General features: G+C 40.3%; 2 protein-coding genes across 2 annotated transcripts; both read right to left on the reverse strand.

Moving 5' to 3' along the window:
• Positions 1–548: 548 nt before the first annotated feature.
• On the reverse strand, positions 549–1,764 carry LOC112865691 (olfactory receptor 52D1). The gene has a single exon (XM_086679420.1). It carries the CDS (start codon positions 1,762–1,764, stop codon positions 808–810), a length of 957 nt encoding a protein of 318 aa, XP_086535546.1. The 3' UTR covers positions 549–807.
• Positions 1,765–12,667: 10,903 nt separating this feature from the next.
• LOC112864994 (olfactory receptor 52D1-like) lies at positions 12,668–13,636 on the reverse strand. Its single transcript, XM_025928026.2, has one exon. The coding sequence runs from the start codon at positions 13,622–13,624 to the stop codon at positions 12,668–12,670; it is 957 nt and encodes a 318-aa protein (XP_025783811.1). The 5' UTR covers positions 13,625–13,636.
• Between the last annotated feature and the right edge of the window lie 2,018 nt (positions 13,637–15,654).

Below are 15,654 nucleotides of genomic sequence, written 5' to 3' on the forward strand. Positions count from 1 at the left end.
TAATAATCCTATAAAATGATATAATATAAAACCATCCTAAATAAGTTATAAGTTGACTAATAAAGTTCAGAGTGTACATAACGTTCTCATATTTATTGGTTGACCATTTTACATGTCAGGCACTGTCTTAAGTTTTCTGCATTCATTAACTTACTTATTCCTCACCACAGCATTAACAGTTAGATATTAACATTTACTCATTTGACAGTTGGACAAACCAAGGCATAGAGAGATTTAGCATCAGGCTCAAGACCACAAAAACAGTAAGCAGAGGAACCAGGACTCACACCCAGAAACTCTGACCTTAGACTTTTTGCTCTTCATCACTATCCAAAACATTGAAATCAGACGAATTTGCCAAAAATGATCATTTTTTTAAACTTGGACTCACAGAAGAATATTTCCACTATGAAACACAGACTCATTTAAGAAAAGGAATTAACTTGATCTTTAGTAAGTCATGGAAATATTTGCAGGAAAAGAAAAAAAATCAGGAGCATTCTGCACGGGCACTATCGTAGCTACTGAGATATCTCCAAGGTGTGCTTATTCCTAATTGTAAAATTTCCCCAAGAGTAAAAATATTATCATCTCTCTGAGTTATTCAGCATTGCCCAAAGAGCCTCAAGAATGTGGTGTGTTCAATGTGATTTTTTGTGTTTCCAATTCTTCTGACCTTCCCTTTGCTTCCACTACTTCCTCTCCTAAAAACACGCTTATGTCACATTAGAGGCCTCCATCCATGTAAATGTACCTAGAAAGCTCAGAACCCATTTACTTTCCTTATCCCTAGCCTGTACTCAAATTTCATGTTGAAATTTTTCCCAAGTGAAGCAGCCTCAGAAGTCGGCTCCGAATCTCCTTGGTCCTAGCCCCATAGATGATCGGGTTGAGCACAGGAGGCACCAGCACGTACAGGTTGGCCAGAAAAATGTGCACATTCTTGGGGACTCGGTGCTGGCCAAAACGGTGGGTGAGGAAGGAGAAGAAGGCAGGAATGTAGAAGACCAGGATGACCCCCAGGTGGGAGCCACAGGTACTCAGAGCCTTGTGCCTGGCATCTTGAGATGGAAGGCGGAAGACAGCATGGAGGATAAAGCCGTAGGAAATGGCAATGAGGATGGCATCCAGACCCATGGCCAGCAGGGCCACAGTCAGCCCATAGACAATATTGACAGTGATGTTGGCACAGGCCAGGCGAGCAATGCCCATGTGCTCACAGTATGTGTGGGCCATGACATGGTGACCACAGTAAGGCAGTCGCCTCAACAAGAAGATGAATGGGGTCACAATGGCCACACTACGGAATAGCCCAACAAGGCTAATCATGCCTATGACGGTATGGTTGAGAATGGTTGTGTATCTCAGTGGGTTGCAGATTGCCACATAGCGATCAAAGGCCATGGCTAGAAGAACTGAGGACTCCAGAGCATAGATAGAATGGACACAAAACATCTGGGCCAGGCATCCACCAAAGGAAATCTCTCCAGCATGCAGCCATAAAGTGGACAGCATCTTGGGCACAGTGACAGAGCTGAGAGCCAGGTCGGTGAGTGAGAGAAGGCACAGGAAGAGGTACATGGGTGCATGAAGAGCACTGTCTGTCACAATGACCAGGATGAGGGCAGCATTCCCAGCCAGCGCTACCAGATACATGGCGCAGAAGGGGATGGCGATCCAGACGTGGGCCCACTCCAGCCCTGGGATGCCCGTCAGGATGAGTGTGCCTGGGAGACTGTCATCACTGATGTTGGAAGCAGGCATTCTGCTTGGAAATAAATGCCTCTATCCAAGGGGTCATGGTATTCTGGCCCTGTAATATCAGGTTGTTGGGTCATTCACATAAAATGATGAACTTTCTGTGAAATCATCTTTTTAGGTGGAGAAAAATATTTATTATTATTAACTTGTTCAAGAGTCTTGAAATATGCTATCACATATAGTCTTGTTTTTCTTTATGCTAATTCCTGTACCCATCCATGATGTTTATAGTTCTATATTCCAAGCACCAAACATTTAAGCATCTTTCCAATATGATCCTTCACAACTTACCTGCTACACATCCTGTCCATCATTTATTAGTCTAGTCCACTCATATTGAGGAATATTCCTTCTCTCTTTCATTCATGCTTATAGAATCTTTTGTCTTCATTTTCCCCCTCCTTTCTAATCTTTTTTCTCTTTTTTCTAAGCTTCAGTTAGTTTTTCTGCCTCCCAGAAGACTTTCCTTTCTTCTGGTCCTTAATGATCTTTTATTATTATTTTTTATCCTTCAACTACTTTACAAAATCCCAATGGCTGAGACTATGCCTTTATGCAATTGTATACTCTACACTGACCATGACTGAGTCCTGATGTAGACATTTTGTAAATCGTCAACTTAAGACTCAATTCCATTAACTTTACTAACATATCATTGACTTTTTGACTTCATGATATAATAATGCAATCACTGTATTTTCTGCATTTGTATGTATCTTCATAAATATACAGTGCATAACTTCATTTTATATCTTACCTGGAATGTCTAGAAAAAGGCTAGTCCACCTGATTGTGCTTCCATATCTCCTGATTATCTACAGTGTGCTGAGTATTCCCGAGGATACAGTAGAAGAAAGACAGAGATACATGAGACATTCCAGCTGAGAGACAGCACTCCCTACTGTGGCAAAGCCAACCTGAGGTCTTGTGTGACCCCCAGTGTAACGACTGGATACTGAGGCTAGATCAGAAGACCAAGTGCTGACAGAAGCACATCAGGGGAGAAAATGGAGTGTCCTGGTGTTGCTCACAGTGAAGATATTTTGGAAAGGGAATTTGTTTTTGTTGTAGAAGTCTAGCTGGTATTTTCAAACATTTTCCCTTAGTAAAACATTGTCTACTAAAAAGAAATCTGTACAGGATTCTGAGAAACTTGAATTTTAGTCCCAATTCTCTAACAGAATTGATTGTGACACTGAAGAAATATTCTTCTTCTTTGGGTTGTCTTAATTTAGAAAAATTAATGACTCAATAGTCATTCTCTGTTTTGTATCTGCTCATTATGTGGCATTGGAATAATCCACAACATTTTCAGGCCTTCTTTTTTTATCACTAAATTTGAAATGGCATCATGCGATTTCTATCCTCAAAAAACTTACGGTTGTGAAAAAAGTAATATTCATGAAATTAAAAATATAGGCACCACAAATAATCACCCCCATTTTTTTGCAACCTCTTTATTATCTAACAACCTTCTGGAGAAAATAGAGTGCAATTATCATTGGCACTCTTAATCAATAGGAAGACAAGGTCCAGAGAAGTAAACTGATGTCATCTACATCACAGAGTATGTTAATTTCACAACTGAAATGAGGGGTCCTGATTTATGTGTCCTGATTCAGATTTTTCAAGTTTTACTTCGCCCAAATATGCATAAATGTGACCAATATCTGAATTCTTAGATATCTCTTTCAAATAAGGCACTTTTTCTAATATCAATTCATAAGGCTGCAATTAATTTATTAGTTAATGAATATCAAAGAGATAAAGAGAATTGGGGAGCCTCTCCTATTTGGACAGAGATTTTCACTGATGACACCAAAGTGTCTTGGTCTCAACCTTGACACGAGCCTTGACACTAGGGGAAAGGGGCTTGGATTGTAGAGGGCAGAGAGCGACAATTATTACCATCTTCCCTTCCCCTCTCTTCCCAGCCTATTCTTGCCCCTGAAGGAAAGTTTTTAAGTGGTTATTATAATATAGTGGTATTCTGTGATATTCTGGGTTGTGAAGAGCAGAAAAACTGTGGTTACAGAAGAGTTGGATTTATTTTCCCTGAGAAGCAAGGGGATAAGGATATTGAGGGGGTGCCACCCTGGTACACAATGGGGGCATCCACCCAAATGTCCCAGGGTCTTGTCCTTGAGTCCCCCTCTCTGACCTAGACCTCAGTTATTTAACTCTGTGTTCTTTTCATTGAACACAGTTGTTGGAATCTGATTTCAAGACCGAACCTCTGTGGTAGACACACACTTGCAGGCGGGGCATGCTGAGTTTGGAGCTATGTGAGAGGTGTCCTGAGAGTGAGGCTCTGGGGACAGAGGGTGGTCGAGTGACAGCTTGTGCAGGAGGTATGAATCTGAATACACAGTGTGACTGAAGGAGGTAAAAGCTGTGTTTCTATGCAAGTTTGGGTGGGTGTGGGATGAGGGAGCAGAGGGGGCTGAATGTGTAATCTGGGTTGAAGTAGCTGATCTTTCTCTCACCTGAGTTTTCTGGGCTCAGTGAATGTCTTCGGCTCAGCTCTTGGCCCAGCCTCCTCTGGTCAACAGGCTTGATAAGTGAGCTTATTTATTGACTCTGTCTGTGATGCTCAGGAGTGTAAAGCAAAGTGGCGACCTCCAGGGACTTGGTCCATGAAACACACTTTGAGAAAGAGAACAAGAAGCGGGGGGGGGGGGGGGGGGGGGGTGATAAAATGAGGAAGAAATAAGGAAGGAGAATCTTCCTTGATGACTTTGCCAGGAAAGTGGAAATGAAACATCCGGTATACTTTGTTTTATGTTTTATCCTTTCCTCTCATCTCTCTGTTTCTCTTTTCTTCCTTGTCTCTTCCTTTCTTTTCTTCTCTTTGTTTCTGTCCTCCTGGAACTCTTCTCATTGTGAACCCACCAGAATTCTATGCTCATGGGCAGGAAATAATGGTAGTGGACAAGTGCATACATCATTGTACTGTAGGCTTCACTTACAAAGTGATCTTACAAAGTGAACACAAGCTCACATATCAAATTACCAAGAATTTCAATCTGATGACAGCAGAGCTTTAAGGAAAGCACAAGGCCCTTCTGAGCATGGGCACCATGTAACTGTCCTGCTCGTTTGCCATGAAGCCAGACCTGGTTGGAAATGACATCAGTGCTCTAGGTAGATCCCCTCAGCTCCCTAACTCCAGCCATCTCTCTGGTCCCTGCACCAGGGATTCCTGGCATCAAAACCCTTTGCAGAATAGGTGATTTTTCTTCCATGACTTCAGAGTACTCACCTCTCTTATTTTGTAATATACATATCTCCTTTCAAATTATTGTAATCTAGTGGTCTTCAAACATTTCATGTGGGTATATCCTAAAAGAATTTTCAAATCACTATATTCTCTTCAAAACTTTAAAAGGACTCTAAGAACTTTCATTAAAATTTTAAAGAGCAGAAAAAGACCTAATTTCTAGTATTTTGTGAATATTGACATTAGAAATAAAACTCCCATAGGACAGTTTTTAATTTATTTCATGGAAATTGTATGCCCTAGAAATTTCCAATTCAGCAATGCCCATTTAAAAGTATTTGAGCAAGATTTTCTTAATTTTCAGAAATTCAAAAATATTGCTCTCTCTCTTTAAAGTTGGTCTGTATTCCCACATGTATATTTTTGCTTGAATATCTCATTATAACACTTATATGTTTCTAATAATACAAGGAGATTTTATTTCTTGTAATTATGGGATGCAAATGTTAAAATGTTGTAATATAACAATTATTATAATCATTAATTAATAAAAGCTATATGATAATGTTTAAATTGTATAGATTATATACATAGGGCTAATTTGTTTTCAGAATATTATTTCTTAATAGGTTGATGGAGCTTTTACTTTTTTCCAATTAACCTCATGTATTCATTAGTCCATATTGATTCAATGAAGTGGGGTTTGTACTTAGATGCTCTTAATTTTACCTTTATAAAAATAAGCTCTAAGAACCCATAGTTAAGTAAGTAACTTAGTTGGGAGTGAAGGGAGTTTCTTCCGCACTGTGGGAATCCAGCCATAATTGAGAGTAACTGCTGTAATCAGCAATGGTCCTGAGAGAGGAGTTTCCGGCAAAGGAGAGTGCCCTCATAGTGGGTACTCTGAGGAGGGATTCCAGCCAGGTGGTGCTGGTATATCTGAAGAACATGACGAGGTTGTTTCAAAGTATGGACCAAAAAAAAAAAAAAAAAAAGAAGCCACTTAAAACCTACTGTTTCTATTAGAATCAACTGGTATCACCAATGAAAACAGGGGAACCTGGGTGACACGAACTGGAACAGAGTGTGCATGGGATAATCAAATCCCCTAGCCCTGACCCAGCTCTCTAATCGGCCTCTACTGCCCTCTACTGGCAGAGTCTAAGAGCCAGCCAGCAGGTGGAGGGAAAGTGTGGTCCCAGCCTAGGCATCCCCAAGCAGAGCACAGAAGGGTTTGAAGCTGAGAGACAATGGCTTAGCAAGTAACTCAAAAACCCTGTACTCATATTTGTGCATGCGTGTGTTATAACCTGTATGACATTTTGGGATTTAATAAATATAAATCATATATAAAAATCAAAATAAATCCATTCATTCAGCTATACTTGATAATTTTTTATTATTATAAAATAAATGAGAAACATATCACTAAGAACATGGGAAAATTGTCTGAGATTAACTAAATTTAGGATTGAATAAAACTCAAAAATATTTTATAAAATTTATAAAAATAGTGTTTAATGAATAATACATAACTTTTCTAACGTACATCTTCACTAAAACCAAAAACGTATAAAACATGACATAATTTTTTTATCTTTAGAAGTCATCTAGTGAGTTTTGTTTTGTTTTAATTTTTTTTTTCAACGTTTATTTATTTTGGGGACAGAGAGAGACAGAGCATGAATGGGGGAGGGGCGGAGAGAGAGGGAGACACAGAATCGGAAACAGGCTCCAGGCTCTGAGCCATCAGCCCAGAGCCTGACGCGGGGCTCGAACTCACGGACCGCGAGATCGTGACCTGGCTGAAGTCGGACACTTAACCGACTGCGCCACCCAGGGGCCCCTAGTGAGTTTTGAAAAATAGAGGAGTTCATAAAATATGTCAGTTACATTTACAAGTACTAAATTTAATAATTCACCTTTCAGAATTATTTTTCTTTCCAGTTAACAGCATAGTCTAGTGATAGATATTTATTTTTTTTTAAATTTTTTTTTTTTTTCAACATTTATTTATTTTTGGGACAGAGAGAGACAGAGCATGAACGGGGGAGGGGCAGAGAGAGAGGGAGACACAGAATCGGAAACAGGCTCCAGGCTCCGAGCCATCAGCCCAGAGCCCGACGCGGGGCTCGAACTCAGGGACCGCGAGATCGTGACCTGGCTGAAGTCGGACGCTTAACCGACTGCGCCACCCAGGCGCCCCTTTTTTTTTTTTTTTTTTTAAATTTTTTTTTTTTTTTTTTAGTGATAGATATTTAAATAAAATTGCAAAAATTACCTGAAGTTAACCAAGTAAAAAAAGAGTTCTTTACTCTTTGAATCTTTCTTTAATTATCTTTCATGTAATCTCATTAAGAACTATGACTTGGGGCACCTGGGTGACTCAGTCGGTTAAGCGTCCGACTTCAGCTCAGGTCATGACCTCGCAGTTCGTGAGTTAAAGCCCCATGTCAGGCTCTGTGCTGACTGCTCAGAGCCTGGAGCCTGCTTCAGATTCTGTGTGTCTCTCTCTCTGCTCCTCCCAGCTTGTGCTCTCTCTCTCTTTCTCAAAAAATTTTTTAAAAACATTAAAAATTAAAAAAAAAAGAACCATGACTTACTTAGTCATGACTGAACTTAGTCATGACAGAACTTTATGACCTCATTTACTTTAATTATGCCTCTAAATGCTAACTTCCAACACAGTTACATTAGGGCTTAGAACTTCAACTTCAACATATGAGGTGTTTTTTTGTTTGTTTCTTTTTTTTTTTTTTTTTTTGTGATATACAATCAGCCCATAGAAATAGTATGGATAAAAATCATAAATATCCTCAGATTAACCCAATGTATATCCCTGGCCTCAAACGTTAGCTTTGTCTAGCAATCATTTTGTTTGCTCTGGTTAATTACCTTTATTTTCCCCATTAGGGCTTATCTCCAACATTCATTGCCCCTTTGGAGCTTGCTGTCAGACTTACACTCGGGATATAGAATATTTAAGGTTTGGTGACTACTGAAACAGATATGGGGAATGAATGAGAAAAATACGTGCAAATGACACCTAGTCTAGATTAGACAGTGTGGTTGTTAATTTTATGTGTCAACTTGAATGGTTCCCATGGTTCCTGGATAGTTGGCTAACAGTTTTCTAGGTGTGTTTGTAAGAGTGTTTCTGCATGAAAGTAGCATTTGAATTGATGGGCTCAGTAAAGCAGGTTGTCATCCCCAACATCTGTGAACATAATCCCAACCACTGAAGGCCTGAATAGAGAAAAGTTTGCAGGAAGAAAACCTAGGTGCTTCTTCTCTGTTTGCTTCAGGTGGAACATCATCTTTTCTGGTTCTTGGTACTCCTGATTCTCGGGCCCTCAGAAGTGGACTAGAATCTCTACCTTCAGCTGCTTTGGTTCACAGGCCTTCAAGTTTAGATAGCATTACATCACCAGCTTCCCAGGGTTTCCATCTTGCACATGACAAATCATGGGACTTTCCAGACTCTGCAGTTACATAAACAAGGGTAAAGGAAACTGAAGGGAGGTAAATATGGGAGTAAACATGGAGATAGGTGGAGGATCAATGAAGTGAGGCAGTTAGTAATCCGAGAAAGGAGAAACAATCAAGAAATATGGAACAGTCAACTGTAACAGCCTCATAATTGAGAATCCAACATATATAGGAATATTGAGGTCAGTGGTGACAGTGGACGCACAGTTTTATGGTATGATATTACTATAATATTGTCCATGAAGGAGTGAATGACTAACATGAAAGAAGACATAAGGGAATCCAATGCCAAATAAGCATATCCTCGAGCAACTCATGGTGCAGCGACTTGTACCAGGTTATAATATGTACACTTCTTTTTCTGCCTAAGAAATGGAAGATGAAGTATTCTAGCCAAAAGTCAATGGGTCATAGAAATAGACTGATGAGTTAAGACCAAGACCTGAAGGATGGCACATACCTCGGTCATTACCTAATTTTGGAAGAAAGGATAATGTGTATGCTTTGAAGAACCTAAGGAAGAATATTTAGATTTTATAATGATCACTCTGTGAGCAAAGGGAAGAAATTGATGCATTCTGGCAGAGCTGGTGCAGGGAAAAATTAGGAGATTGCTTTGGCAGTTCAGATGGTAAAAGTCTAAATTCAGGCAGATAAGGTATAAATAAAATGGAAGAAATGTTTGTAGAAAGGCCATGAAACTTGAAAACTAAATGGACATGGGGATGAGAGTAATAGTCAAAGAGGAGTGGAAGATTTTAAACCAGAGCTGAGAATGGCAGTGCCCTTAGAAGAAAAGTGAGAGAAAGTCCTTCCTCTGTGAAGTCAGAAATTCCCTTCTCAGCCCAGCATTCCTGCCTGAGAACATCCACAACTGATGGGAGACAAGTTCTCTGGTTTCTACCGTGTCTGTCCTATGATTGTCCCAAAAGGGGGATAGATGCTGGTCTGGAAAATAACATCTGTTGTACCCCTGCCATCCTGCAACCTAAGTAAATAATCTATATGATACTCACAACAACATATGGAGGGGGTTTGTAAGATATTATATTTTTCTAAGGATAGGGAAACTAAGGTTTCAGTCATGGTTTAGATAGCATCGTCTAACTGACAAGTGAGTGACCTGGTGTTCATAACAGGTATGATCCAAAATGTTCTCAAATATAACACACTTCTTCCCTTTTTCCCTAATGGATATCTTGCCTCCCACTCTGCCAGCAAGGAAATAATATGGAGAATGGTGGTAACATCTGTGAAAATGGCAGAGTAAGGACCTCGGAAATTTTCTTCTTCCATTGAGAAAATGAGAAAATGGGCAAGAAATGGTCTGAATCAACTTGTTCAAAATTCTAGACATTGACCAAAGGCTTGCATCTGTATAAGTAGAGTGTATTTAAGAAAAATGGTTGACCTTTTGCAAGATCGGTGGCTATGTGTCATTTTGATTTGTCCTAATCCCATTCACCCACTCTCTAGCTCTACTGTAGCCTTAAAAAATAATAACCAGAATGCACAGTGAAAACCAATAGTCCAGAGGCATCCAGAGGGAGCAGTTTGGAGCTGGACTTCTTTCAAAATCTCCTTTCCAGAAAATTGTCATTATCTGGCCTGATACTTCCTGTGAAGATCACTCTTGCTAGACCGTTTCTATTTCATCTGATCTGTAGCCCTCTTAATGCAAATATCATTTTCCCAGTGGGTAAGTCAAAAACAATTACCAGTAATCAATTAACTTTGCGGCTGACTGTGACAGTGGATAACAGTTGGGAAAAATATTAAATTAACCAAACTGCTAAAAAGGAAAAGCTGAAGAATGAGATATTTACAAGAGCTTTGAATATTTTTGACGTATACCTGAGGTATAGAAGGCCATGTGCATGTCAGAGCTCTGCATATGCCCAGGGCTGTAGAAATAACCAGAAAAGGTCTGAGAAGGCCCTCATGTCTCATCCCTGGCTCATCTTGAGACTGTGCCTGAGCAGAAAGATAAAGACTAACGTAGAGTCCCATAATGAATGTCTGGGTGTTGAAGTTGTGTTCCAACATGCCTACAGATCTCTGAGCAAAGACAAATACTGCTTTCAGGTATGTAAGGAAATCTCTTTCCAATTATTAGCTGGCACTGGGCTAACTCAGCAGACTTCAGTGGCTGCACACAAAACAACTGATGTTACAGAATTAATTCAGAAATTCACTAAGTAAATGCCAGCAGCAATAACAACAACAAATAGCAATAAAAATGAATTCTGGGGATAGAGAAAAATGTGATTCCCAGAATGGCCACAAAGTGTCCAGTTTTCAATAGATTATGGGGCATCAAAAGAAACAAAAATTATGGTCCATGCAGAGGGGAAAAATACCAAGAGAAACTGTCCTGAGGAAGTCAAAACATTAGACTTATTAATCATGACTTTAAATCAATCATTTTATCAACGTTTTTTATTTATTTTTGGGACAGAGAGAGACAGAGCATGAACGGGGGAGGGGCAGAGAGAGAGGGAGACACAGAATCGGAAACAGGCTCCAGGCTCCGAGCCATCAGCCCAGAGCCCGACGCGGGGCTCGAACTCACGGACCGTGAGATCGTGACCTGGTTGAAGTCGGACGCTTAACCGACTGCGCCACCCAGGCGCCCCTAAATCAATCATTTTAAATAGGCTCAATGAACTAAAGGAAATTGTGATTGTGATAATACCAGTAAAGAGATAAAAATTATTTTTAAAAATCATATATAAATTATGGAGTTAAAAACATTCAATAATTGAGGGGCACCTGGGTGGCTCAGCCTGTTAATCATCTGACTTTGAATTTTGACTCAGGTCATAATCTTGTAGTTCATGAATTCAGCCTGCGTTGGGCTAGGCACTAGCGGTGAGGAGCCTACTTGGGATTTTCTCTCTCTCTCTCTCTCTCTCTCTCTCTCTCTGAGAATGAATAAATAAGCATTAAATAAAGTTCAATAATTGATATAAAAATTTACTCTAAGGGCTCCACAGTACATTTGACAATACAGTAGAAAGAAACAGCAAACATGAGGATTGGTCAATAGTGATCATGCAGTCTGAGTAACTGAAGGAAAAAATAATGAAGGAAAATGAGCAGAGGATCAAACACTTATGAGATATCGTCAAGAATGCCAATATATATATATGAAAGTCTGAGAAGGAGCAGAGAGGAGAGAGAAGGAACATTGGAAGAAGTAACACTGAAACTCTCCTAATTTGATGAACAATATTAATTAACAGAAGCTTAGTAATTGAATACTTAGTAATTGAAATGAACAAGGGTTGTGCAGAAAGGCACTGGGACTCTGAACATGTTTCTATAAATCCTAATAAGAGATAAATTTGTGGCTAAAAAGGAAATGACCCTTGCAAACAGAGAAGTGGGTAGTAATGGGAGAAAATATGGTTTTAGTGAGAGCTAATCATGTGCCAAACAAGACTAACTGTATAGAGCAGTTATAAACATAGTAACAAAAATTATGTGAGATGAGGAAATGAAAAATTGTTCTTAGATGATTTATAAAACTAAAATAATTTTTGAGAGGTCACATGACTTTTACATCTTACATTTCTTTATTGAACATTTTAAGCTTCAGATACTTTTCTAAGTTTTTTACATACACTCAATAATTTCTTTTATCCTCACCAGAACCTCAAGAGTTAGATCTTATTATCCCCACTTACAGTTGACCTAAATAGGCATAGAATTTAGCAACAGGCTCAAAGCACAAAAGTAGTGAATGGAGAAACAAGTTTTCAAACCCAAGCACTCTGATTACACCATTTGTGCTCTTATGCTGTTAATCATTGCTCAGAGTTTTGAAGTTCAGATTCAGATTCATTCCAAATATGCTGTTTTTGTTGTTATTCTACTTCATTGCCCAGTAGAATATTTCTACAATGAGAAGCAGTGTGAACTACAGATAGAGATGCATTGCTTCCTGGTAAATTATACTCCCTGTTTAGATGACAGAGAAAAATATAATCTCATCCTGGGCAATTCAGAATTGCTAAAGGGGGATATTCAGTGTAATCCTTAACATGTCCAAATTATCTGGCCATTCCCTTTTTTCCAGTGTTTCCTTACAAGTGATTATCCTTCTCACATCAAAGGCTTCCACCCATACACATGCATCCAGACAATTATCAGGTCTATTTAGCAGTCTTGTCATCTCCAACCACTGGTCAGAACTCACAATGAGACCTTCCTCATATGTAGCAGCCTCAGAAGTCGGCTCCGAATCTCCTTGGTCCTAGCCCCATAGATGATCGGGTTGAGCACAGGAGGCACCAGCACGTACAGGTTGGCCAGAAAAATGTGCACATTTTTGGGGACTCGGTGCTGGCCAAAACGGTGGGTGAGGAAGGAGAAGAAGGCAGGAATGTAGAAGACCAGGATGACCCCCAGGTGGGAGCCACAGGTACTCAGAGCCTTGTGCCTGGCATCTTGAGATGGAAGGCGGAAGACGGCATGGAGGATAAAGCCGTAGGAAATGGCAATGAGGATGGCATCCAGACCCATGGCCAGCAGGGCCACAGTCAGCCCATAGACAATATTGACAGTGATGTTGGCACAGGCCAGGCGAGCGATGCCCATGTGCTCACAGTATGTGTGGGCCATGACATGGTGACCACAGTAAGGCAGTCGCCTCAACAAGAAGATGAATGGGGACACAATGGCCACACTACGGCATAGCCCAGCAAGGCCAATTTTGCCTATGACGGTATGGTTGAGAATGGTTGTGTATCTCAGTGGGTTGCAGATTGCCACATAGCGATCAAAGGCCATGGCTAGAAGAACTAAAGACTCCAGGGTATAGATAGAATGGACACAAAACATCTGGGCCAGGCATCCACCAAAGGAAATCTCTCCAGCATGAAGCCACAAAATGGCCAGCATCTTGGGCACAGTGACAGAGCTGAGAGCCAGGTCGGTGAGCGAGAGAAGGCACAGGAAGAGGTACATGGGTGCATGAAGAGCACTGTCTGTCACAATGACCAGGATGAGGGCAGCATTCCCAGCCAGCGCTACCAGATACATGGCGCAGAAGGGGATGGCGATCCAGACGTGGGCCCACTCCAGCCCTGGGATGCCCGTTAGGATGAGTGTGCCTGGGAGACTGTCATCACTGATGTTGGAAGCAGGCATTCTGCTTGGTAAATAAAGGCCTTTATCCAAGGGGTAATGGAATGCCTTCCCTGTAACATCATTCACATAAGATGATGAACTTTCTGTGAAATAATCTTTTTAGGTAAGAAAAATATTTACTGTTATTAACTTGTTCAAATATCTTGAAAGATTCTATCACATACAGTCTGCTGATTTTTCTTTCTGTTAATTCTTGTACTTGTCAATCATGTTTTGAGTTCCATATTCCAAACTATTTAAGCATATTTCTAAGCTGATCCTTCACGACTTACCTCCTACACATCCTGTCCAGCATTTTTTAACTTTTAGTTGACTCACGTTGATGGTTGTTCCTTGACTCTCTCGTTCATGCCTTTTCCATGCCTATGGAGTCTTCTGTCTTTATTTTCCCCTTCTCTTTTTTCTACGCTTCAGTGAAAGTTTTTCTGGATTCCAGATGCCATAACTTTCTTCTGTTCCTTAATGGTCTTTTAATTTTTGATCCTTCAAATAGTTTACAAAATCCTGTTGGCTGAGATCATGCTTTTATGAAATTGTGTACTCTACACTGATCATGCCTGTGTCTGGATCTAGACATTTTGATCAATGTTCACTCAAGGCTCAATTTTGATAACTTTAGTAAGATACCATTGACTTTGAAAATTCATAATAATACAATCTATATTTTCTGTATTTGTAATGTATCTTCATATATATACAGTACACAACTTCATTTTATATCCCACCTCGAATGATTATAAAGAGGCTAGGCCACCTAAATATGTTTACAATTCTCATGATTGAGTGTCTACGGTGGTTTGAGTATTTGTCAGGGTATGATAGAAGAAAGCAAGTGACATCAAACATTGTAGCTGAGAGAAGGCACTCCCTACTGTGGCAAAGCCAACCTGCATGCCTCCCAGTGAGATGGCTGGATACCGAGGCTAGATCGGAACACCAAGTGCTGAAAAGGCAGATTAAGGGAGAAAATGGAGTGTCCTGGGGTTGTTCACAGAGAAGATCTTCTGAGAAGGAATCTGGTTTTGTTGTAGAAGGCTAACTAATTTTAAAAGCACATCACCTACTGAAAGGAAACCTATGTAGGATATTGAGAAACTTGAATTTTAAAAAATTTTTTTTTTCCAACGTTTTTATTTATTTTTGGGACAGAGAGAGACAGAGCATGAACAGGGGAGGGGCAGAGAGAGAGGGAGACACAGAATCGGAAACAGGCTCCAGGCTCTGAGCCATCAGCCCAGAGCCTGACGCAGGGCTCGAACTCACGGTCCGCGAGATCGTGACCTGGCTGAAGCCGGACACTTAACCGACTGCACCACCCAGGCGCCCCGAGAAACTTGAATTTTAGACTGGATTCTGTAACAAAACTGATGTGTGATTTTGAACAAATCTTCCATTTCTCTGGGCAGTTTTTTTTTTTTTTTTGAAAAAAATTTTTTTTTCAACGTTTATTTATTTTTGGGACAGAGAGAGACAGAGCATGAACGGGGGAGGGGCAGAGAGAGAGGGAGACACAGAATCGGAAACAGGCTCCAGGCTCTGAGCCATCAGCCCAGAGCCTGACGCGGGGCTCGAACTCACGGACCGCAAGATCGTGACCTGGCTGAAGTCGGACGCTTAACCGACTGCGCCACCCAGGCGCCCCAGGGCAGTTTTAATTTAAAAAACCAATGACTCTAGTCATTCTTTCCTCTGAGGTCTGCTCATTATGTGGCATTGGAAAAATACGACAATCTTTTTGGGACTCCTTTTTTTTTTTCCATCTCTAAATCTGAAATGGCATCATGTGATTTATTACCTTAACAAAATTTATGGTTCAGCAAAAAGTAATATTCATGAGATTTATAATTTTGACACCCCAAATAATCACCCCCCCTTTTTTTCAACTTCTTTATTTCCTAACAGCCCTCTGGATAAAACAGAGTATAATCATCATTTGCACCCCTAATCAGTGGTAAGACAAAGTCCAGAGAAGTAAACTGATGTCATCCACATCACAAAGCATGTTAATTGCACAACTGAAATGAGGGGTC

Source organism: Puma concolor, chromosome D1, assembly GCF_028749965.1.
Source record: "Puma concolor isolate L17-30 chromosome D1, mPumCon1.1.hap2, whole genome shotgun sequence".
Lineage (NCBI taxonomy): Eukaryota > Metazoa > Chordata > Mammalia > Carnivora > Felidae > Puma > Puma concolor.

Excerpts from the sequence above, each read along its gene's own strand:
- LOC112865691 (XM_086679420.1), bottom strand. The coding sequence starts at position 1,764 with ATGCCTGCTTCCAACATCAGTGATGACAGTCTCCCAGGCACACTCATC.
- LOC112864994 (XM_025928026.2), bottom strand. The coding sequence starts at position 13,624 with ATGCCTGCTTCCAACATCAGTGATGACAGTCTCCCAGGCACACTCATC.